The sequence below is a fragment of the Patiria miniata genome, unplaced genomic scaffold, assembly GCF_015706575.1.
Source record: "Patiria miniata isolate m_02_andy unplaced genomic scaffold, ASM1570657v1 HiC_scaffold_13, whole genome shotgun sequence".
NCBI lineage: Eukaryota > Metazoa > Echinodermata > Asteroidea > Valvatida > Asterinidae > Patiria > Patiria miniata.
In genome coordinates, this window is record NW_024037051.1 from 19,280,946 (window position 1) to 19,306,906 (window position 25,961).

At 40.3% G+C, this 25,961-nt stretch overlaps 1 protein-coding gene across 1 annotated transcript in view; it reads right to left on the reverse strand.

The window, feature by feature from the left end:
* Window positions 1-4,577: 4,577 nt before the first annotated feature.
* The window catches only part of LOC119719141 (lysophospholipid acyltransferase 5-like), a 28,930-nt gene continuing 7,546 nt past the window's right edge, over window positions 4,578-25,961 (reverse strand). The window contains exons 3-11 of the mRNA XM_038188467.1: window positions 20,721-20,827; window positions 19,316-19,447; window positions 16,837-17,127; window positions 14,851-14,937; window positions 12,645-12,811; window positions 10,687-10,834; window positions 8,597-8,755; window positions 5,904-6,025; window positions 4,578-4,611 (exon numbers count right to left, since the gene is read on the reverse strand). Coding sequence (XP_038044395.1) covers window positions 4,578-4,611; window positions 5,904-6,025; window positions 8,597-8,755; window positions 10,687-10,834; window positions 12,645-12,811; window positions 14,851-14,937; window positions 16,837-17,127; window positions 19,316-19,447; window positions 20,721-20,827 — 1,247 coding nt within the window. The remainder of the gene's footprint in view (window positions 4,612-5,903; window positions 6,026-8,596; window positions 8,756-10,686; window positions 10,835-12,644; window positions 12,812-14,850; window positions 14,938-16,836; window positions 17,128-19,315; window positions 19,448-20,720; window positions 20,828-25,961) is intronic.

Here is a 25,961-nt window from a genome sequence, read left to right on the forward strand (position 1 = left end):
CACAATGTCCCCACCTCGTTCCCACGGTGTCAAGCAGTACACTCATAAACTACCGGTACCTGCTCTATTGCAAGCAATGTTGAAAACAATTAAGCAAGCCCCGGGAACGAGGTTTTTGCAAAGACCAGAAATGGGGTTGGAAGTCCAAATGTTTACTGTGGTGGGTTTGAATGAAACAGGCACATTTTGCGTTTATACATGAAGATTTTTGAATTCTCAAAAATAGATTATACAATAAAAATATAATTGTGCATTAGATTGTTCTCTACTATGTGAAAAATAAAACCTTGTTACACTTTCCACCACCAATCAAAATAAAACTAAACACAAATACTAGTTTGTCACAACTTTCTAAGCATTAATGTCCAAGACCCATTTTGTCCAATAATTGACCGAAAGTATTCAAATCTAATTGAAATATAAAGGCTCTGTGATATGAAAATACATCAGGCGCAATTACAAGTAGTACTAAAGATATATCACGCTAGAGGGACCATCACTGCCAAGTTACCATTACATCAAAACCATATAAGGCCAAAAAAAAAGTCTCCGGTTTCTGATATGGAGCTTGCCCAAAAGGTGGTGCGGCGACGCGGCTTTTTTTTTTTTTTTACCTGTCTTTTTTGCTTCAAATGTCGGCTGATGACTGCAAATGGTGCACGCCTAAACTTAGTGCAAATATATGGGAGTCCGGAGAGGCCACATAAAGCTTATTCTCGATCATAACCCCATCTAAAAACTCGTTACAATTGTGCAGCAGCAGGATTCCAGTCAAACCAGTGAGTTTGGTGGTTTTGAGACATCATCTTTTATTGAAAAAAAAACTTTTTCATTTTGCCGACGCGCATGGCTACGGCGACGCGCGCGCATACCAGAAACCGGAGACTTTTTTTTTTTGGCCTAACAAAGACAATATAATTACATTTGTGTGATTACCATTAAGAAATCTAATGCAGCTATGGCTATTCAGCAATACCATGCTTGACTGCTTTAAAACTAAACAAGCTCAACTTTTCGACAAACCAATCCCTGGACTATAACAATTTGGTGGGCAAAATAACAATAACTACAACAAAAAGGAAAGACAGAATCTTCAAAAATGAGTTCTGTTGGAATTTTTGCACCACGGAGATAAAAATATTAATCTTCAACTTAAAGCAAACTTGAATTCTCGATCCTGATTGGTCGATCCATGGCAACAACACTGTACTTCATTACTGAATACCATGGTCCATATCACACTCTGTGTATCATGGTATTCCAAGATGTGCGCCATTCCCGCTGCATGCCATGGTAAATAGATAACCACTGAAAAGTTAAAGTCCAGCGTGCGTGCTCCATCTTTTCTGTGCGTCAAGTTTGCTTGAAGATAAATTGGCTACCCCACTTGCGCTCGTGGTACACGGAAAATGCAGTGCGTCTTGCATCCAACATACCACACAGATGCACTACATTAATTATTCCATGTTCCACTCGTGCTCATGGAATAACTGGGATTTCCTGTTCTACAATAAGCCATTTGCGAGTTAAATTTGAATAAAATCTGGAACGCTGACTTAATCCAATGCTTTGCACATTTTAACTTTGCATTCTCCCGACCAAAGAGACTGTTACTACATCACGTGATTCGGGGCAAGCCTTATGCTAGCAACACCCAACTCTGGCATGGTCTGGTGTCTTTGTGCCATTCTCACCCATTGTGAGCGATGTATTGATGCTGAGCGTCTCTTACGTAACTATGCAAGAGCTTGCCCCGAATCATGTGATTAGCAACAGTGTCTTTGGTCTGGAGAATTCACAGTTCAAATGTGCCAAGCATTCTGAGCAAGTCAGTGTACCAGATGTTTTTGAAATGTAAATCCCAAAGGGTATAGGTTACTCGCAAATGGCTTATTATCAGCTCATTCAACAATCTAATCAGCCACAATAAACACCTCATATAAAACCTGAGAACCAATTTATAGAACCAATATAATTAATCATTTTAAAAAACACTTCCCCAACAAAACATACAATAACCCCAAATCCATATTTTTATGAATTCTACAAATTTACATGATGTTCACAGCAAGCATTTTGCAATATTAGTATATAACTTTTGTATCATATTTCAATATTATCATAATTTACAAACACAAACCGTTTTCTAGTTTCATATAATTTTAGAGGAATTTTTCTTTTTTTAAACTTTGACCCATACCTTAGAAGAACAGTACTTTATAATAATGAATTGCAATTATTCGACACATAGCAGCACCTTTTTTCATTACCGAACACCCAAGTTCTCATGTTCAAGTGTCGTTATAGAAATTTTCTAGAAAAATATTAGCCTATTAAACTTTTCGTACATATTACTACTTCAATATCTGACAGCTGACATTTTGAAACAAACTCTTTTTGACAGAACATGTAATAAAAACAATGATATAACGTAGAAAACCAGTACCGCTGACAAAACCTTAAAGGGAATGTACATCATTGGCTTTTGCTGTAATTTTCAGAAATGGAGTATTTGAGGGGTTAGTATAATATATCAAATATTGTTACACTGACATGTTTGAAGTTTTATGTTCGAAAATGCTGGAAAAACCAAGATAAACAAAATTGTTCAAGCAGTCTGGTTCCCTGACTCCATTAAAGATGAAATGGATCAATTTATAGTTTCCAGAAAATTGTAAGGTAAGGGAACCAGTCTAGCTGGCCTGCACCCGTTCATAAACATGTAACCAATACCAAACAAAATTGGACTCAAAAAAGGTAAATTTGGAGCAGTAGTTGGAATATAGTTAGGTTTTTCCAACGGAGGTCGGCCGACCACCGTTGGAAATGTATACAAAAATACCATTTTCTTGAAAATGACTTCACACCAGGTGCCATAATTTTACAGGATGCTTTAGACTGTCATTTACCAACATCCTAGTAAGGTATTTCTTAAAAACTTGGTAGTTATATTTTTTGATGTTTGCAAATGTTGTATATTCCCTTTAAAAGAAAATATGATCAGACAACAAACTTACTCATATGTTTTAAGGGAATGAATATGTGTTTGGCCAATTCTAAACACGTACGTTTAAAACCAGCTAGGGGCCTGGTCACGGATAATGACCCTCGCCTTCGGCTCGTACTTTGTACTTCTTTAAAACCGGCCAAGCATGTATTTATTCCCATTCATAAATACCTGTTTGGTCAAAAAATAAAAAATGGACAAAATTCAAAAAATTTTTTTCAACAAGTTTACTTTCTGTTTTGTGAAACAGCCCTCTGGCTGTGTCTATATGGTATGTACTGCGCGCGCGTAGCACTAAAAATCTAATATGGAAATTGGCTGGCGCGCGGCGCATACTCATTATCAGCGATTTAAAACCACCCACGTGATGGGCTCTTGACCAACAGGAATGGTAGGCTGTCTCAGGTATTTATGAATAGCATACACATAAACATGGTATGATATTATCGAGGTACGGATGCGTACTTGGTGAATAGCAAAACTATTGGCTGTCACGTGATGGTGAATGGACCAGTAAGAATGAATATGGATGAGGTATAGTATTAATCAATTTACAAGTGCAGTCACCACAGCAAGTTTGTTGGGCAGAGATATTTCAATATATTCTACCAGCGACTAAGGTCGGCTTTTCGACACGAAATAGGAGCGAATCACAAGACGTGCTGCCACCAACGTTTATTCCCAAAAAGGTCTATTTTTGGCTTGTGGGTCGTCATCTGTAACTACGCGACAGCCCCATGGAAACTTCTCAGGAAACATCACTTTTGAGGTACATGTATGTGAAGAGCATTCTGCTGCTTCACGTGCGAAAACCATGGCCAAAAATAACTGTAAACTGATGCTCAATTTTGCCATGTAACGAATCGCTATGTAACCGAGTCTACAGCGACATCTTACGTTCCTAGTCACACAATGTCAACTTTTCCCCACAATGCAGCGCGATTTTCTCTAGGTTTGAGCCCTCTAGCAACAGTTTAGCGGTATTGTGAATCGCCTCTATTCAGCTTAACTAGAACCCTCCAAAGATTGGCAGACAGGGGCAAGATCGCGCAAGAACTACTGTTGACCAATGGTTAACCATAGTTCGACTAAAGTTAGCCGAACTCTGTCTAGTCGACGATGGTTGACTACGCTAGTCGACTATTGGAACCAGCCTACCGCGGCTGGTCGCGCAATGATTTATAGCTGGTTATCAATAGCAATTTCCATAGCATTGTGCAGAGGGGACCAACTATCATCAAAAATGGCGGAAAACGAAACTGTAAGCATTAAATTTCATTTTCATGGCACACTTTTTCCATGTTAGTTTACGATTATGTCACTTTTGTCATAATACTGGTGATTATGTAAGATGTCCGAAACAATACACAATCACTATTATTGTGTAAATAAAGAGGAAACAAGGGTTGAATAATTGTGCGACCGCGACCGCCATTTTCTGACGGTCGTTAACATGACAATTGTTCGACTAGAGTCGTTGGCACTTCAACTTCAGTGCGCATTCGCTAGGTACGTCACGAACCAACCACTAGTTCACCACCTGTCCTTGCTCGAACTTGCCCTAGGGCTTCTACTTTGTCTTGGCAGTCTCGGACTCCTGACTCCTGCAAACACAAGGAAAAATTAGAGTTAGCCTTTTCAGTATGTTTTTACTCCACAATCTTAAGGGTAATTTTCAAAGGGTGTGGGTTCGAATCCAGCAAGTGTGAAAGTGGTCCCAGTTTCTATGAGCAGAACAGTTGCTTCCCTTTAAGAACCTTCCCTGGAGCCAGCCCCTTTAATTACACAAATCTGACTGTTGCTGGTATGCTTTCTTACCACTATGTAATTTGAGCCACCCAGCCCTCAAACCCAGTCCATTCACCCCTGGTATCCTTCAGACCCCAAACAACCATGACAACCACATACTTGCCCCGTGATTGCCCTGTGACGGTTAAAACTCTTCCATTTTGGTCAGCAGGGGTGATCCAGGCAATCCCCATGTGAACAGTGCAAGCCTATGTAAATGTTCACAAATACAGTGGGTTTTCCCGCCTATTTATATTCACCCCACTAGGGCCATGAAAGTGACACCCCCTCTGGTGGATGTACCATGCTCCAAACTAGGATCTAGTGATAGATGACCTCTGGCATGTCTATCACATGGCTGGTACAATAAAACATAGAAATATGGGATGACGTCATTCCACGCTGGCTCCAGGCGTGCGTGCATTAAACTTTATTATGAACATTGTATGCACAGGAAATGGTCGTGTACCCAAGCCCCCACCTAGTCTATGTAATAGACTGTTGCGAAAGCCCTCGCATTGTGACCTCTAGGTTTTGACCAATCAGCGGGCGCTTTCGATATCGGGTCTTCAGTCATTCACCCATTGCGTGTCATAGAAATGGATAAAAAACCTGTGTCACACGCTCTGTATCATGTTACGTAAAATGCGCCCGGTTGTTGTATTACAAAACGCTGCATTCGAATTGACCAATCAAACCATTAGTCCTGATTTGGGAATGAAATGACGTCACGATTTAGTGAAGTCGACTCCGATTGGCTGGCGCGCGGCTTGCATATATCTGCATGTCTAGACATATCAGACGTTATACAGGAGACTTGGCTCCGTGGATAACGGGTGATACTCAGACTAGCCCCCACCTATGACATAATGAAACTGCTAGAATGGAGCAAATTTTACTAGCCTATATGGCAGACACAATAGGAGGGCGCTGTTTGATTTGAGTAAATGCAAAAGACTTTCAAATCAAACAGCGCCCTCCTATTGCGTCTGCCATATCTCAAATAGGCTAATAGTATAGACATGGCAAATCATCTGTAAATCCCCCCCCCCCCCTTTCTCTCAAAGTAAGTCTCATCCACAAAACGAACTCCACAAATGTCACTTACTTAGATGCTGCCTCTCTCTTGCTTCTTTCCATTTTCTTGAGTGCTGGATCGATGGCAAACTGGTAGAGGAGTATAAACACGACGTAAAACCAGAGGGGGGCGTAGTGCATGGCTGAATACACCTACACAGAATGAAAGGGAATAATTCCATGAAAAGTGGAGAAATGACGGATTCACAATAGAATGTGCCATCAAAAGTCTACTTGGAGAGCTTTTTTTTTCTACAGTACATTATAGGCAAAAGTTGACATCCAAAAGGCCAAATGTACAATGTGCTTTGTGCCTAGGCAGCCAAAACACAGGGAAAAATTGGCACATCTTCACTACACAATAAAGCACACACAGTCGTGTTTTGCATAACTCTCGAGGACAAGGCATTGTCTTTCCCTTCGTCCCTATAATATAACACAATATTCACAATAGAATGTGCCATCAAGCGTCTACTTGGGGAGCTTTTTTCTACGGTACAAAAGGTGACATCCAAAAGGCCAAATGTACAATATGTGCTTTGAGCCTAGGCAGCCAAAACACAGGGAGAAAAATGGCACATCTCCACCACACAATCAAGCACACACAGTCGTGTTTTACATAACTCTCGAGGACAAGGCATTGTCTTTCCCTTTGTCCCTATAATATAACACAATATTCACAATAGAAAGTGCCATCAAGAGTCTATTTGGGGAGCTTTTTTTCTACGGTACAAAAAGGCCAAATGTACAATGTGCTTTGTGCCTTGCCAGCCAAAACACAGGGAGAAAAATGGCACATCTCCACTACACAATCAAGCACACACAGTCGTGTTTTACATAACTCTCGAGGACAAGGCATTGTTTTTCCCTTTGTCCCTATAATATAACACAATATTCACAATAGAAAGTGCCATCAAGAGTCTATTTGGGTAGCTTTTTTTCTACGGTACAAAAAGTTGACATCCAAAAGGCCAAATGTACAATATGTGCTTTGTGCCTAGGCAGCCAAAACACAGGGAGAAAAATGGCACATCTTCACTACACAATCAAGCACACACAGTCGTGTTTTACATAACTCTCGAGGACAAGGCATTGTTTTTCCCTGTGTCCCTATATTATAACACTCTCCCAAAGACTAAGCACACAAACGTACAATCGAGGACCGTTTTTAACAAAAGATGAACTCTCGAGGACAACACAGAACCTGTTGGGAAAGATTGCCATATACGAAGTTCACTCAACACCCTGTGTACAAACCCTATGAGATTGGACTGAAAAATTCTAAGTGTTTTCTAAGAAAATGCTTGTATTTTCTCACTGCTCAAATTGACTTTGATGACATGAAATTGCTATCTGGGGGCTTGTTAGTCAATACAGAGGAAAATTAGTGAACTTCGTAAATGGAAATCTTTCCACCTGTTGTCCTTTTGTCTGTCTGTCCTCGGGGTGTATGTAATTCACGTTTAACCTTGCAATCTTTGTGTGGACATCAAAACAAAACAGGTCCACAGGATACAGGTTGTGGGAACCTTCTGTGGACTAAGCCAGGTCCACACAAGGTTTCCCCTCTCTGAAAAACAGGCTTAGATGCATTTTGGGGTTAGGTTTATCCATCGCGAAATGAAAAGGAACACTCAAGAAAATCTTGATAAAAAAATTGGGATGAAAAAGTGTTCACAGTACGAGTAAATTTTTTCTCCGTTTTTTTTTAACTACACGAAGACAAAGGAATGGCCACACTCAGTGTGTAAGGTAGGCCTGGATGTGTGTCTGTGTGTTTTTACAAGAGGGTACTTGTGGGTACTCGCAAAGAGGAAACAATGGTACCCAATACGTTGTTCTGTGTCTGATGGTACCCAACTAGGGAAAGTCTGTGTGAGTGTGTTCCCGAGTTGATCACCCGAGTAGCGGGTGATTGCTCGCAGAACAAGCGGCCGTTCGTCTCACAAAGCGGCAGGCCACGGGTTGGAAACACGCGACACCCACTTCGAGGCGGCAGGTGGTTTGGCCTCGTAATTAAATACAGGGTGGATCCAAAAAAAAAAGAAACCGAGATATTAATACTAATTGGAACAGAAATAGGGCACATGTGAATCAAAGGGAGATATCCTCTGTTAGGGTTGAATCTCCTCTTTAAAATGACACCCTGATCATGTCATTACATTCACGGTTGACTGAGCAGTGACCAATTTTATGAAAGGGTCTACATTACTTGTATTTAGAACATTGCGCCACTTTTCAATTGTGGTTTTTGTGGTGTCATTTGTCACAGAGTGAAAGGCTATGGTTGCCAATTAAGGCGGGTGGAAAAAAAAAAGAGATTTCACCATGAAAAGTTGTGCAAGTCTCTAAATAGACCCTTTCATAACATTGGTCACTGCTCAGTCAACCGTGAATTTAAAGACATGACCAGGGTGTCATTTTAAAGAGGAGATTCAACCCTAACAGAGGATATCTCCCTTTGATTCACGTGTGCCCTACTTCTCTTCCAATTAGCAATAATATCTCGGTTTCGGTTTTTTTTATCCACCCTGTATAAGTAATTTACTTTATATATCTGAGAAAGTGATTGGTTGCTGGTGAACAGGACTTCCAGACATAGGTTCACCTGAAAATAAACAATTGGCACTCCTTTAAATTTTTGCTTTGTCCCACTGTACTGCAAAATAGCAATTTCCCGGTGACTGGTCATATACAAAAGCTTGCAATGTTTTAATGACTTACTATGCGTGTTCTCCTCCATCGCAGCAGCACAAAGGGAATCAGTGCGTAGCTGAAGGTGAAGACATTCCACACCTTGAAGACTACAAGCAGGCAGATCTTGACCGGGGGTATCTCGGCAATCCGGGCCAAGGGTGGGTAGCGCTTGTTGATATCAACTACCTGAATTTGGAAGGAAAAAAAACAAAAAAGAAGTCAGCTTTAAGGGAATGTACATCATTGGCTTTTGCTGTAATTTTCAGAAATGGAGTATTTGAGGGGTTAGTATAATAGATCAAATATTGTTACACTGACATGTTTGAAGTTTTATGTTCCAAAATGCTGGAAAAACCAAGAAAAACAAAATTGTTCAAGTAGTCTGGTTCCCTGACTCCACTAAAGATGAAATGGATCAATTTATAGTTGCCAGAAAATTGTAAGGTAAGGGAACCAGTCTAGCTGGCCTGCACCCGTTCATGAACATGTATAAACCAATACCAAACAAAATTTGGACTGAAAAAGGTAAATTTGGAGCAGTAGTTGAAAAATAGTTAGGTTTTTCCAACGGTGGTCGGCTGACCACCGTTGGAAATGTATACAAATATACCATTTTCTTGAAAATGACTTCACACCAGGCGCCATAATTTTACAGTATGCTTTAGACTGTCATTTACCAACATCCTAGTAAGGTATTTCTTAAAAACTTGGTAGTCTTATTTTTCGATATTTGCAAATGTTGTATATTCCCTTTAATCTTGAAAAATGGACTGAAGAAATTCAGGAACCGATTACCACCCAAGTGAGCAGAGATTTCTTGGTGGTTTTGAATCGGCAACTTGCATTAGGTATGGCTCATGCTTACCGTGACATTTGAAATCAAGGCATTCTAGAGCATTCTCGAGTATTCTAGTACTGTTTCAAACAACATTTGCTTTTGCTGTAATTTTCAGAAATGGATAGATTTGGGAGTTAGTATTTTGTAGCTATTTGTTGCACTGACCTGTTTAAAGTTTTGTGTTCATAAGTGCTGGAAAACCAAGCAAAAAAAATGCTTTTCTTGTAGTCTGGTTCCCTGAGTCTGAACGATTTATGGACGTCTGGAGAACTGTCAGAGCAGTGAACCAGACATTAAGCTGGCTTGCAGCCATTTATGTATGTGTAACAGGTTGTAAAAAAAAAAACAAGGACCACCTAAATTTGGTAAACTGGGGGCAGTACTGGAGAAAAAAATCAGTTTCATCCAACAATGGTCTGCCATCGTTGGAATTGATACAAAGAGTCCACTTTTCATGAAAATGACAGCACACCAGGTGTCATTCTTTCACAGCATGCTTGAGACTATTATTCACCTACAGTCAATAAGGTATTTCATACTAATTTGGTCTTATTTCATACTAATTTGGTCTAATGATGGTCTTGTTATGTATTTGTGATGGACTTGTGACAGACTTGTGAAGACTTGTGAGCAGTGGCGGCACTACGAAAGGGGGGGGGGGGGTTCCCCCACCCCGTTTTCTCCCCAACACTTTATCAACAAATAGGTTATGTTTATATTCTTCGCTGCTAAGATTCATAACATGTAGACACATTTTGGATCAATGAAAGCATTATAAACATTGGTACTTTAGACAAAACCCGCCACACATGCATTGATACAGCTGTAGATAGTGTGCAGCCAACGTCTTTGTACATTTGTTATACATCTGTGATACACCATTCTGCACTTTGATACATTTCTCATTCATAAACATGACTACACCTCTAAGTTGCTCTAGTAACTTATTTCCAGACAATTGCCAATGGACATGTGCACATACACAGGCTTTAGTATTTAAAGTGTGCATCGGCACGATGATGTGGGTCATTTTATTTTGACCGCCCTCAACAAATATTTCCTTGTCCCCCAAGTGCCCCACCCCCCCCCCCAAAAAAAAAATAGTCTGATGTTGTGATGGACTTGTGATAGACTTGTAAGACTTGTGATTGACTTGACTTGACACTGCATAGAAACAAAACATTTCAAAGATGGACTGAATTGAATAAGGGAAACTTATTTCATTTAGTCCAGAATGTGTGCCAGTACATTTTCTTTTATTTTTAAAATGATGCCACACCTTAGCTTCAATGAAGAAAACAAGGAACTCCTGGGCGAAACCCATGTAGTAGCCGATGTACAGACCGTGCCAGACTGCCAGGAAGAACAGCGAGGCTGACTGGGAGATGAGACGATTGTTCAGGAACTTGAGTCTCTTGTAGATGTACCTGTTGGGGTAATCGGTATACTTACTATTGGGACAATTCAAAAATACCCCCTAGTCTCCCTCAAAAAAGTCAATTCCAATTCCATTACCTAGGTATGCAATGATGTTTTTAACTTGTAATGTTAAAGCTACAGTCCATCATTTGTAATTTGTGCATTTTGTTCGTTTGAAGCAACAAAAGAGTTCAAAATCTAATGAAGGATACTGAGCAACTAACCTGATGAAGTTTCAGCTAAGCTTCAGCTGTACATTCCAAGAAAAAACAGCATTCTAAGATCTCAATTTCAAATCAAAAGTTACTGAATCATGTTTTGAATTGTTTTGAATTGCAGCTATACGCAACATCGCGCACTGATCCGACGAATTATAACAACCGCGCGCGCATGTGCGTCGTTCCAATACTTGTGCGCGCTGCGCTGAATAACAAAACGAACTACTAATTTAAATTTTCCTACGGTGCTTCTTAAGAATCACCGTTGGAAAGGCCTTCTTTCGTTGATTACTTCAAAATGACAGCTTCCCAGAAAGAATAATTTCACAGGGAGTTTAGTCCCATTACTATCTTTCAACCAAGTTTGTTTTTCAACAATAATTACGCCAGTTACTTTTCGGATGGCTGCAAATGATGGACTATAGCTTTAAGGAAGGTGAACCAAACAGATAAAGAGCTTTTGATTTGAACCACATTCTTCGTCATATTCAGACTATTTTAGAGAGATCAGGAACCAGGTTTGTTCGTCTTTTTTGGTACCTTTGCGCACAGATTCTCATATGTTTACGGATGTATCGGTACATGCGCCTTCACAGTAGTGTTGTGCATCGGGTCGGGTTGACCAGGCCAAACCGACCAGAAACATTATAGATATAAACCGAATCCGAACCGAAACCGATCTGAACTCCTGGAAACCGACCCGACCCAACCCGACAAAATTTCAAGGAAAACCGACCCGAACCGACCCCCCAAAAAACCTAAATATCTAGCCCGGGCAACTGTGTCCACTTTTTGTGCCTGAACTTACCTGAACTTTTTATAGAGTGAACCTATATATCACAAGATAATTATTTCATTAAATTCTGGCAACTTCACACTTTGTTATCAACGCATACTGAAAATCAAAAAATCTATGCCTTGAAGCATAACTTCCGTAATGGTTGTTTAAAGCACTTATAGCTCATTAATTAATTCAGCTAATATTGCATTATCCATGTCATGTTGTAAATTTTCGTTTCACTGCAAGTATATTACTTAGTGTCCATTTGGTTTTAGATTCTGAATGTAATGTGTATAATGATGGAAGTACCCATACAAATCGTCAAAGTCACTACGAACTGCGCGAGTGCGCTGCACGCGCGCTTTGTTACAGAACCGGGATATTTTGGGTTTCACGAACTGACATCCTCCACGGTGCGGCACTTTTAGGGTGCACCCCGTACATTTTCGTTTTCACGAACTGACACCCAAGTATGATGCGGCAATACAGAACAAAGAAAAACGGTTTGAAAGGTTTGACACGAATTTAACCTATCCGTGCACTTGTGTGATTATACAAACTTTTAATTAAAAAGCGTTTTAATTGTTAAAATTAAGATCAGTTTCAGTTCTTGAAACCGAAAATGCACGGGGTGCGCTCTAAAAGTGCCGCACTGTGGAGGATGTCAGTTCGTGAAACCCAAAATATCCCGGTTCTGTAAATACGCGCGTGCAGCCCACTCACGGACGCGTGAGAGTCAGTTCTTGGTGACGGCGACGAAATGAACCAGCAGAAAACACAAGCAAATGAGCCAACAATCCTCTACTTTTCTACACCCACCTTGAGAGCCAAGTGTTAATAGTGATGTTATGTGACTGGACAAGATCCCTGCCATTCGTCGCCAGCTCAAACACCAGTGGCCTGAAGTTAACGCAGCCGTCCCACAATGCATTGCCATTCTCGTCTCGTCCGTTGTAGGCCAGGCCGCTCATGATGCAAACGCCCTCCTGCGGATCAGCAAGGGAGAGATAACCGACAATTAACCCTAACCGGGTAATCCTTACTTTTAGGACCCCGTTCCTATATAGGAAGGGAAAGACTCACCGAAACAGTTGGGTAAATGACACTCAAAATTGACATTCTGATACTTCTTGGCACATCTGAACAATTGGCAATGACACCTTCTTGAATATCAGCAAGTTTAATTTTGTGGAAAGAGGGCAGGGCTTTGATTTATGAGGGAAATTCAGGGGTAAAAGACAACGATGACAACCAGAAAACAGACTCAAAAACCAAGATGGCAAACGTGAAAGCTCAATGCAATGAAAGCTCGTTGCTGATTGGCTGATAAAAAATAAACATCTTATTTATCTTTTTGAGCAGCCAATCAGCATCGGGCTTTCATTATGTAGGGCTTTCACTGTGTTGTGAGAACTACAACATGCACGTCTGACTGCGAAAAAGGTAGGAAAGTCACATTTTCTTTGAAAGTGCTTTCAAAATTACAACTAACATGAGTTTATATGAAGAAAAAAGACTGCTTTAGCCTGCAAAAGTCACTTTGGTACTGGACAGACATCTGCAAAAGTCAGTTTTGAACAGAACTTGTAAAAAATAGAGGTGTCCTAAAAGTAAGGATTACCCCTAACCTTCCCAAATCCTCCGAAATCCTCTTCGGAAAATGGAGGATTTTGCAGGATTGAGGCTTCATGGCAAAAAGGTGTGGCTGATTTCGGAGGATGCACTTTGTCAAGGTCTTGGGCCGGACCTTTTGCTCAGCCATGCATAAATATAGGCGTTGATTATACTTGAAATCCTCTGCACTGCTCCAGGATGTCAATGGATCTGCCTCAACATATGTGATGCAATCAGGCTAAATGAGCCGTTTGTCGGGAATTTTCATTTGGAGATTCGGGCCAAAATAGGGCCACTTCATCACATCATTTCATCATTTTTCTTGGTGTTCCAACTTTCATAATTTTTGAATAACAGATGATTCCAGCACGCGGTTTTCACAGCAGTAATGCTGAGATTTTTTTTTTTCAAATCTGTAAAAAAAAAATGACCAGGGCCGACAAACGACTCATTTAGCTTGATCGCATCACATATTGACAGTGATTGCCGGAGGATTTTGAAGGATTGGGGCAGTGGTCACCCCTCCAAGGACCACATTCAAGAAACAACGGAGGATTTTGCAGGATTGAGGCTGTGTTCAATCTTTGCACGGAGGCAGTTGGAGGATTTTGCGGGATTGAGGTTACATCCTAGCAAAGATGCCTCTCCCTGTGTTATTTCCAATTGTTCAAACTTTTTTTTATTTAGCTTTCTTTAACATTATAAAATAATATCGACTCTTTGAGGAGTTATTGAAATTAATCAGATCTCCGAACATTTGTGACCTGTTCTGTCAAAAGCAGACGCTTCTGGGCAGAGGATGAAATTGAGATAGGGCCAAAAAACGATGTGGTGGTGATTTTTTTTCGATTTTCTAATTTTTGCATATTTGTAATCCTGAACATGTCTAAAATATACTATAAAAGTTTGAAACCCTAATTTGAACTCTAAATATGGTATTTTTGATGATTTGTTGAGGTATATCAGTTAAAGAAATTACTGTTTTGTGACATTCGTGGCCATTTTCTCCGTTTTCTACTTTTCGACACAATGAACTTCAAAATAGCATAACTTTGCCAAGGAATTACAGGTTTCAAAAATTAAACCACCTATTAAAAGGGAAATGTACATATTTTAACAGTATGCACAAATCTCATTTTGGACTATATGCCCAGAAAAGTCTGATTTTGAAAGAACAGGTCACATTTAGTGATGACATAATACTTTACAGATTTCAAGTGGCCCGGAAATAATTCAACCAGATATTTTTTTGCAGTGGAGATGCAAAATCAATCCTCAAAAAAAAAAAATTGTTTAGTGGGTTGCACATGCCAACAATGGAAAAGGTACTTTTTCAATCAAATAGAACACACAAATTGAAAATGGGAGAAAAAATACTTATTTTCTTATTGTGACCAGATAATTTGCTTACCGCCAACAGAAAGATGACACTGTACTTGAAGAGGACACATTTGCCCCATGCCATCACCACCAACACTTGAAACGGGAAAGACAAACTCTGCGAGAGCAAAACAATCAAATGATAAAATAAACTGGTTTCCCACGTTTACATGATAAAAAAAAATTTAGCATGAGGCGATAGCAAGAAGGTGTTTAGAATTGTGTTTACTCGCTGAACACATTTTTGTAGGCCTGGCAAATATCCCAGTACAGAGGCAATTAGGCTACATTTGTCCCGATGCCTAAAATTGAAAACTCGGTCCCATGGTCAATTTGACCTCTCTTGAAAAATTACTCGTAACTCTGTCAAAAATTATCGGATTTGGACGCATAATGTTTCATTTTGAAGTGGAAAGGCGTATCTTTCAAACCATACCTATATTATTTATGTTGGTTTAAAGGGAACATACAACATTTGCAAACATCACAAAACGATATGATCAAATTATCACGAAATACCTAACTGGATTGTTAGGGAGAGACAGTCTAAAGCATCCTGTAAAATCGTGGCTGCTGGTGTGTTGACATTTTCAAGAAAAATGTTATTTTTCCAACGCTGGTCGGCTGACCAGCGTTGGAGAAAACTGGCTTTCTTTCAAAAACTGCTCCTAATTTTCCTAATTAGTTATTCCGCATTTTATTTTCAAGTGATTACACACCTGTGAAGGGGTACAAGCCTTTTAGACTGATTCTCTGACCTTACAATACCCGGAAGTCTATAAATTGCTCCGATTCATCTTAAGTGGGGTCAGGGAACCAGACTACAAGAAAATGATTTGTTTTCTTGGTTTTTCCAGCATCTACAAGCCCAAAACGTGGAACGAGTCATTTTAACAACTTTTGCTATAACATACTGATCCTCCAAATTCATTTATTTCTGAAAATTGCAGCAAAAGTAAATGTTGTACATTCCCTTTAATATTCTATGTCATGTATGTCTGGCTTTCCATTATATGTGACAGGCTCCACAAAAAAGGGTATTATGTTGCAAAAAAGAGTGAAATTGAGTTATATACATGGTTGGAAAGCCCACAATGTAAAGCTTTCATTTTGTATATAATAGAGCTCCATAGCCCCTCCCGTTCTGGAGACATGACGTATTTGCATATTAATTACTTCCTTGGAGTTTGAATTACACAGCTGAGAAAACAGGCTTTGAAATAGCTGGCTTTGTTGTAGAACAACAGAACGATGCATACAAAATGGTTGTTTTTTTTCCACTTTGTTCATCAAAATCAACATTTCTGTAAATGAAACCTGAAACTCTAGGTGTTATAAAAAGAAGTCATTCATGACAAAAATAAAAATCATATTTTGACAAAATTTTCACCCTCTCAATGTTGAGCGGGCCATTACACAATAATGCACAGCGCGGCTTAAAGAGGTTGTGGAATGCTCGAAGACATTTCCGTCATTTTTCGGGTATATGTACCGGTAGCCTAAGGTGTGATGAAATAAAAACGACTATTGTTTCTGTCATAAAATGAGTACAAAAGGTACTTTTGAGAGCTGTTTTTCAAGTCCTGTCATGCCTGTTTCGACCCGAACGTGCAATTTGTGTAAAAGTCGTCGTTGCGGGCAGCAAACAAAACACAGTAAATCGTGACATAATAAACAGGACTCCCGATGCAGAGTAGCATAAACGAGTCCTGTTTATTACGTCACGATTTACTGTGTTTTGTTTGCTGCCCGCAATGACGACTTTTACACAAATTGCACGTTCGGGTCGAAACAGGACCTGAAAAATAGCTCTCAAAAGTAACCTTTGTACTCATTTCATGACAGAAACAATAGTCGTTTTTATTTCATCACACCTTAGGCTACATATACCCAAAAAATGACGGAAATGTCTTCGAGCATTCCACAACCTCTTTAATACTTTTTTGTGGAGCCAGTCACATTTTGTTTGCATGTTCTTTATACAACACTGTTTATTTGTTTAGAATCTGCCACTTACTGCGAATTCGGAAGACAAGATGTAGGCATTGGTGAAGATAGGAGACAACGACGTGTACAGCACAATGAACACGCAGCTCACGCCAAGTTTCTGGAATGCCGGCTTGACGCTATCGGGCGGCAGCCCCCGGTCGTTGTCCGTTAATTTGCCCGCCGTGAAATCCAGGTAGGTCCGGAGGGGGAATACGGGCGGGGAGAAACAGCCGCCGAGGAAGTAGGCGTAACTACTGAACTCCAGGAGTGAGGGCGCTGTTTTGAGACGCAACTCCTTCTGTTCTTGACTCAGTTTCTCCTGCAAGGATTGTTTTAATGCAGTCCTTGAATTGTACAAATCACAGTCAAATCACAAGTCAATCACAAATCAACCACAGGTTATCACAAGTCAAACCTGAGTTGATCACGAGTCAATCTCAAGTCAACCACAGGTCAATCACAAGTCAATCTAAGTCAAATCACAAGTCAATCATAAGTCAATCATTAGTCAATCATGCTTCCAACCACAAAACAATCAAAAGTTAAACACTAGTCAACCACAAGTCAATCACAAGTCAATCACAAGTCAATCACAAGTCAATCATAAGTCAATCATTCGTCAATCATTAGTCAATCATGCTTCCAACCACAAGTCCATCACAAGTTAAACACTAGTCAACCACACATGCCACAAGTCAATCACAAGTCCATCACAAGTCCATCACAAGTCCATCACAAGTCAATCACAAGTCAATCACAAGTCAATCACAAGTCAATCACAAGTCAATCACAAGTCAACCACAAGTTAAACACTAGTCAACCACAAGTCAATCACAAGTCAGTCACAAGTCAGTCACAAGTCAGTCACAAGTCAACCACAAGTCAATCACAAGTCAATCACAAGTCAATCACAAGTCAATCCCAAGTCAATCACAAGTCAAATCACAAGTCAATCACAAGTCAATCACAAGTCAATCACAAGGCAATCACAAGGCAAATCGCAAGTCAAATTTCACATCAAATTCAAGAAACGAGGGATGAACAATGAACAACTACTTCTAAATAGCATGCCGCTTACAATCCATCATTTGCAGCTATCCAAAAAGTAACTGACATAATTGTTGTTGAAAAGCATATATAGGCCTAAAAGATAGAAATGGGACTAAACTCCCTGTGAAATTATTCTTTCTGGCAAGCTGTCATTTTGAAGAAATCAGTAAACAAGGCCATTCCAACGATGCCTCTAAAGACACTTTCTTGGAAATTTCCATTAGTAGTTCGTTTTTAATTCGGCGAAGCGTACGCAAGCGCGTGGTTGCTATAATAATTCGTCGGTTCGGTGCACTACATCACGTAGCTGCAAGGGGCTCAGTGAGAATGTGTCTCGGACGTTGAATTCAGGCCCAATTCAAAACCTGACTCAGCAACTTTTGATTTGAAATCGAGATCCTGGAATATTGTTTTCTCAGAATATACAGCTGAAGCTGAGCTGAAACTTTATCAGGTTGTTTAGCACCCTTCTTTGGATTTTGAGCAGTTTTGTTGAGCTCAAACGAAAATAATGCACGAGTTACAAATGATGGACGCTACCTTTCAGACTACATGATCTGTGATTGACTTATGATGAAGTAGTGAGGAATTCACTACAGATACTCTACTACGAGCAGGAGAAATACGTGTACAACTCAGATATCAAAATATTGTCTCTTTAATTTTGGGGCATTTATTTTCATTTTGCATCTAATAAATAGAATTGAGTCTTAAAAATGTTCGAGTGTTCAAAGACTTGAATTTTCAACACAGCCGTTCTGTTGCCAAACAAAGAAAAACTGTTTAAAGATATAGTCCATCATTTGTAATTTGTGCATTTTGTTCGTTTGAAGCAACAAAAGTGCTCAAAGTCTAATGAAGGATACTGAACAACTAACCTGATGAAGTTTCAGCTCAGCTTCAGCTGTATATTCCGAGAAAAACAGCATTCTAGGATCTCAATTTCAAATCAAAAGTTGCTGAATCATGTTTTGAATTGTTTTGAATTGCAGCTATACGCGATGTCGCGCACTGATCCGACGAATTATAGCAACCGCGCGTGCCTGTGCGTCGTGCCAACGCTTGCGCGCGCTGCGCGTGCCGAATAACAAAACGAACTACTAATTTAAATTTTCCTACGGTGCTTCTTAAGAATCACCGTTGGAAAGGCCTTCTATCGTTGATTACTTCAAAATGATAGCTTGCCAGAAAGATTAATTTCACAGGCAGTTTAGTCCACTTACTATCTTTCAACCAAGTTTGTTTTTCAACAATAATTACGCCAGTTTCTTTTTCGGATGGCTGCAAATGATGGACTATAGCTTTAACTGCAAATGGCTTACAGCTTAGCTCAAGCATTGGCCAAGCCCCAAAACATTAATTGTTGCCAACGGCTGCGGCTACTCACTGTAGCATTCCAACTGCAAAATTTTAAAACCGTAGCCAAAAAAACACTAAATTCCGACTCAGTCCTTTACCTCCTTCCTCTGGCCGTCGTAAAGGTCAAAGGCCGTCCCGATCATTTTGAAGATCAGGATGCAGTGAGGCGTGGTCCAGATCAGATCGTAGCCGTCAGTGGAAAACAGGGCGTAGGCGGTCAAAAGATACCCCTGGAGACAAAACGTGAAAAGTGCAAATATGAGTACAATTCTGAAGAATCCTACGAACAATTACCCTCAAACAGCGACAAAAAAAGTGATGTTTTTGTGCACCTGGCACCCATGCTAAGATACCACCTGTTTGCATAACAGTGATGTGGAAACCTGAACCGAAACCGAAACCGACTTTGAGTCGGTTTTGCGTTTCCGTTGGGTTGGCTCGGGTCGGTTAAGCCGTTTTGGAAAAACCCGAAATAACCCGAAATAACCCGAAATAAACCGGAAACAAGGTGGTTCTCGAACCACGCAACTCGCCTGTTTTCTTTTCCATTTTTTTTGATAGATGACCTTTGACCTTGTTTGTGACCTTTGACCTTGGTTTGTGACCTTTGTCGCATCTATGACCCAAAGTTTGGTGCCAATTGGACTTCAACTGAAGGGAGAGTGACTTTGTTTCTGCATTCAATAGGGGACGTTGAACAATAGAGGACAATAGGGTCTCAAAATCCCAAGAGGTCCCCAATTGGATTCGTGCACAAAACATATGGGAGGTCTTCCCGACAAGTTAGAGTACAAACAAAAAGGGTCCGCTCATAAGTCCGAAGCCTCGTAAGTCAGAAGCCTCATAAGTCCGAAGCCTTGTAAGTCAGAAGCCTCATAAGTCAGAAGCCTCATAAGTCTGAAGCCTCGTAAGTCAGAAGCCTCATAAGTCCGAAGCCTCGTAAGTCAGAAGCCTCATAGGTCCGACGCCTCATAAGTCCGACGCCTCATAGGTCTGATGCCTCATAGGTCTGACGCCTCATAGCTCTGTCGCCTCGTAAATCCGACTAAATAGACGACTTGTTTTTTCCGACGTCAGACTTATGAGGCGTCAGACTTATGAGGCGTCGGACCTTTGAGGCAGAATAAATCAATTGTATGTCTCATAAGTCCGACGCCTCATAAGTCCGAAATTTATGAGGCGTCGGACCTATGAGGCGTCGGACTTATGATACGGTGTAGCGTGAATTTACGTTTCTATGAAATTCGGACTCATTGGTAATACCGCGCATGCGTAAGTATGGTAATTAGGAAAGTGACCGGTCACGTGAGAGGGATTAACCAATAATAGGGAGAAGGGGTCCGATTTTCATAGGAGTCGGATTTTCATGTGACAACGGCCCCAAACAAAAGAGGGACCCCGATTGCAGGCAAATACACACTTGGGTGGGAGTGTGGAGTTGGGGTGGGAAGAGGGGAATAACTCAACAGAACTCCTGGTACCAACGGTGGTAACACTACTCACCATGTTGAATATGAATGACAAAGCGACCATCAGCTGGGTACCGCCCATCGTGACCAGCAGGGCATAGTTGACCACAATGGAGATTGCTGAATGGATGACATCGTATCCTGAATAACATGAATATATATATATGTAAATTACATGAATATACGAATAAATTAAGAGCAGACCAGCAAGGGTGCACCAGTGCAAGATAGATGGTAACGTGTGAGTACAGCGTGCATGTGAGAAAACAAATGTGAAAAACGGATATGAAATATTTCACATTCCAGTGAGGCACGACTTGCATGACTTGGGCATTCCTTAAATTAATGTAGGATGAAAACAGCAACGGATGAGATGCCGGTAGTCAATGCATATATTCCTAGTTGTGCCAAATCAAATTGTGTGTTTACGGTAACGCTCTAAAATAATCCAGGTACTGATAGGTAATGATGTGCAACGGGTCGGGTTGACCAGGCCAAACCGACCCGAAACATTAGAGATATAAACCGAATCTGAACAGAAACCGATCTTAACTCACTCAAGCTGACCCGACCCGACCCGACCCGACAAAAAATAAGGTAAAGCCAAATTGTGTGTTTACGGTGACGCTCTAAAATTATCCAGGTACTGATAGATAATGATGTGCACCGGTTCGGTTGACCAAGTCAAACCGACCCGAAACATTAGAGATATAAACCAAATCCGAACCGAAACCGATCTTAACTCACTCAAGCCGACCCGAACCCGACCCGACAAAAAATAAGGTAAAGCCGAGCCAAAAAAAAAAAACCCAAAAAAACGAATACCTGGCTTCCGCTTGGACAAAGTGATCAATTTTTCGTGCCTACCCTCACCCACGTGACATGAATTCTTTTGCAAAACAATCGTCTCTCTCTCTGTCATACTCAGTGGGTTGATCGAGAGTAACTCCGCTTATTAATCAAACGCATGGTCACTACGCGGTATGAAAACTGTTACAATCTATTTCACTGTCAGTCCCGATCCGACTGGAGAAATTAACACCGTGGGAACTTGATAGTGCGCTTGGTGGCCACACCACACAATGGGCTGCCGTCACAGTGACTGTCTATTATTATATTGCATCACCTGAATTTCTCAACTGTTTATTCAGTTTATTTCGATTTATTTCGGTTTTTCAAAAGATGGCTAAACCGACCCGACCCGACCCAACTGAAAAGATGGACAAACTGACTTAACCCGACCCGAAGTCGGTTTCGGGTCGGGTCGGTTTCAGTTTCGGGTCGGGTCGGTTTCAGTTTCGGATCGGGTCGGTTTCAGTTTCGGATCGGGTCGGTTTCAGTTTTGGGTCGGGTCGGTTTCAGTTTTGGGTCGGGTCAGTTTCAGTTTCGGGTCGGGTCGGTTTCAGTTTCGGGTCGGGTTTGCACATCATTACTGGTAGGTACCGCTACAATGTTGGTGGGAAATATGTGCATATAGTTTGGGGACTTAGTCCAGAAGGCCTGGCGTGACTAAATATTGATGGAGTACATGTACGATGGACTTGGGCCTAAATAATGGCCTGAAGCAGTGCTAGGGCTATCCGATATGTCTAGCTTCCTGTACAGCTATTGAGATACAAACCGTACATGTAGCATGTCCATAAATGTCAACCAGTGCGTCAGTGGTGGATTTCATTCTGTCATGTACAGTTTTGTATTGGACACACAGTGATTGATGGATTTCAATGGAAGTGGTCCAGTTCCTAGTAAAAGACGGAACTGCAAAGAGGGAATTTCAACATTTTAAAATTCTCAGCAATAACAAGTTTTGAGGTTGACAATTTAAAGCTATAATCCATCATTTGCAGCCATCCGAAAAAGTAACTGGCGTATTATTGTTGAAAAACATACTTGGTTGAAAGATAGTAAGTGGACTAAACTCCCTGTGAAATTAATCTTTCTGACAAGCTATCATTTTGAAGTAATCAACGAAAGAAGGGCTTTCCAACGGTGCGTCTTAAGACGCACCGAAGGAAAATTTAAATTAGTAGTTCGTTTTGTTATTCGGCGCAGCGCGCGCAAGCATTGGCACGACGCTCACGCGTGCGCGGTTGCTATAATTCGTCGGATCAGTGCGCGACATCGCGTATAGCTGCAATTCAAAGCAATTCAAAACATTATTCAGCATCTTTTGATTTGAAATTGAGATCCTAGAATGCTGTTTTTCTCGGAATATACCGGTACAGCTGAAGCTGAACTGAAACTTCATCAGGTTAGTTGTTCAGTATCCTTCATTAGATTTTGAACACTTTTGTTGCTTCAAACGGACAAAATGCACAAATTACAAATGATGGACTATATCTTTGAGCGCAAAAAATACAGGTACCTATACAGGTCAGGTTAGCATAAACACACATTTGTTTTTGGCCTCACTTAAATAAGGTGCAGTTTATAGTGCGTAACGAATGATTTCATGAATAATTTAGCATTACCAGCAGAAATACTTGATCAGCATGGAGGAGGTAGAATGAATGGCAGCACACAACACATGCATACGAGTATGTGAAAAGTTAACGAGATCCCACGATCACCTGATGGGAAAAATAGATCACTCTAAGGGTTAAGTGTCAATGCAAACAGATTAAAACCCACAGCAAAGCAATACCCTATAGACACAATGAGTTAATAATACAGGGTGAGTGAAAAAAATGAAACCCAAATATCGGGACTATTGTTTTAGTGAAGTTCTGCATGTAGCACTTTGAAAATATAGGATATGAAAGCCCAATTAATAAGCTTTCTTGTAGTACAAGAATCATTCAAATCACTTATGCACTTTTTAAGTTATGGAATTTTAAACGCAACCACTGTTTTAAAGTTCTGTCCACAGATCACAAAAAAGGTGTGCGTTCTTTCAGCAAAATGAAAACAATTCACACACATCCCTATGTGATTTGTTTTCGTTTGCTGAAAGAACACTGAACTTTTTTGTGATCCGTGGACAGAACCTTAAAACGGTGGTTGTGTTTAAAATTCCGTAACTTGAAAAGTGATTTGAATGATTCTTATACTAACAGAAAGCCTATGAATTGGGCTTTTGCATCCTAGATTTTGAAAGTGCTACTTGTAGAACTTCACTAAAACAATGGTCACGACATTTCGGTTTCGTTTTTTTTTACTCACCCTGTATATACAATGAGTTAATAATATTTCAAGGAGAGACAATTAAGTATAAGATTAACGGATCAGAGAATGGTTGTTAGCAAGGGGAAAAGGCAGCTCAGTTAAAGATACATGTAGAGTAGATCATTTGCAGCTATCCAAAAAGTAACTGACCAAATTATTGTTAAAAAGCTTACACGGTTTAAAGATAGAAGTGACACTAAACTACATGTACCTGTAAAAATATATTCCTTTATGTGAACACAAATAATTTTAAAACTGTTTTAACTCTAACTCCCTAGGCCTTTTCGCAAGGATGTAGCCTCAATCCTGCAAAATGCTCTAATTGGCCTCATGAAAAAATAGCATAGCCTCAATCTTGCAAATTCCTCCATTATTTCTTGAATATGGTCCATATTTCTTGAGGGATGACCACTGCCTGAATCCTGCAAAATCCACGACAGTGAGTGTCAATCATGTTGAGGCTTGGCCAGTGACATCCTGGAGCAGTACGGAGGATTTCAAGCATAATCCAGGCCTATATTTGTTTATGCATGGCTGAGCAAAAACAACACAAGGTCCGGCCCAAGACCTTGACAAAGTGCATCCTACGAAATCAGTAACGCACTTTTGCCATGTAACCTCAATCCTCCAAATTCCTCTACTTTGGCAAAGAGGATTTTGAAGGATTCAGGGCGGTTGGGGTTAAATATCAAACCAATACTCGCCAGGGATAAAGTTCAGATTCCAAGCTTTGAAATGGTATCAGTACGTGTTTCCGCGCCGACGCTTAAAGGTAGAGTCCATCATTTGCAGCCATCCGAAAAGTAACTGGCGTAATCATTGTTGAAAAACAAACTTGGTTGAAAGATAGTAAGGGAACTAAACTCCCTGTGAAATTATTCTTTCTGGGAAGCTGTCATTTTGAAGTAATCAACGAAAGAAGGCATTTCCAACGGTGATTCTTAAGAAGCACCGTAGGAAAATTTAAATTAGTAGTTCGTTTTGTTATTCAGCGCAGCGCGCACAAGTATTGGAACGATGCACACGCGCGCGCGGTTGTTATAATTCGTCGGATCAGTGCGCGACGTCGCGTATAGCTGCAATTCAAAACATGATTCGGTAACTTTTGATTTGAAATTGAGATCTTAGAATGCTGTTTTTCTCGGAATGTACAGCTGAAGCTTAGCTGAAACTTTATCAGGTTAGTTGCTTAGTATCCTTCATTGGATTTTGAACTCTTTTGTTGCTTCAAACGAACAAAATGCACAAATTACAAATGATGGACTGTAGCTTTAAGCCTCGCAAACAAAAGTTGCGGTATTTTGGGACGCGCTGGATATACATGTATGCCATAAAGCCAGGGTTCACACCCCAAGTCGCGATGCTGGTAACATTAGCAATGCTGCAAACCGGGAAATAGCTCAGTTGGTAGAGCACCGGAATGACAATCCGGAGGTCCTTGGTTCAGACCCCGCTCCAGTCAATTTCTTTGGTCACTTACATGTATTAGGGCTGTCCATACAGGGTGAGACCAAAAAAATAAAACCCAAATGTCGGGACTATTGTTTGTAGTGAAGTTCTGCATGTAGCACTTTCAAAATCTAGGATATAAAAGCCCAATTCATAAAAATTTCTTTTAGTAGTACAAGAATCATTCAAATCACTCAAGTACTTTTCAAGTTATGGAATTTTAAACACAACCACTGTTTTAAAGTTCTGTCCACGAATCACACAAAAGGTGTGCGTTCTTTCAGCAAAACGAAAACAATTAAACACATCCCTATGTGATTTGTTTTTGTTTTGCTGAAAGAACACTTACCGTTTTTTGATCCGTGGACAGAACTTTAAAATAGAGGTTGTGTATAAAAAGTCTGTAACTTGAAAAGTACATGAGTGATTTGAATGATTCTTGTACTAACAGAAAGCTTATGAATTGGGCTTTTATATCCTAGATTTTGAAAGTGCTACATTTAGAACTTCACTAAAACAATGGTCCCGACATTTGGGTTTCGCTTTTTTTACTCACCCTGTATTCAAATAATTTAGCATTCGATTAATTCAAAACTCCGTTTGACTGAATCTTCCAAACTCGCTGATCAAGTTTTACACACGCCAGCTGCAGCTGCCTTCC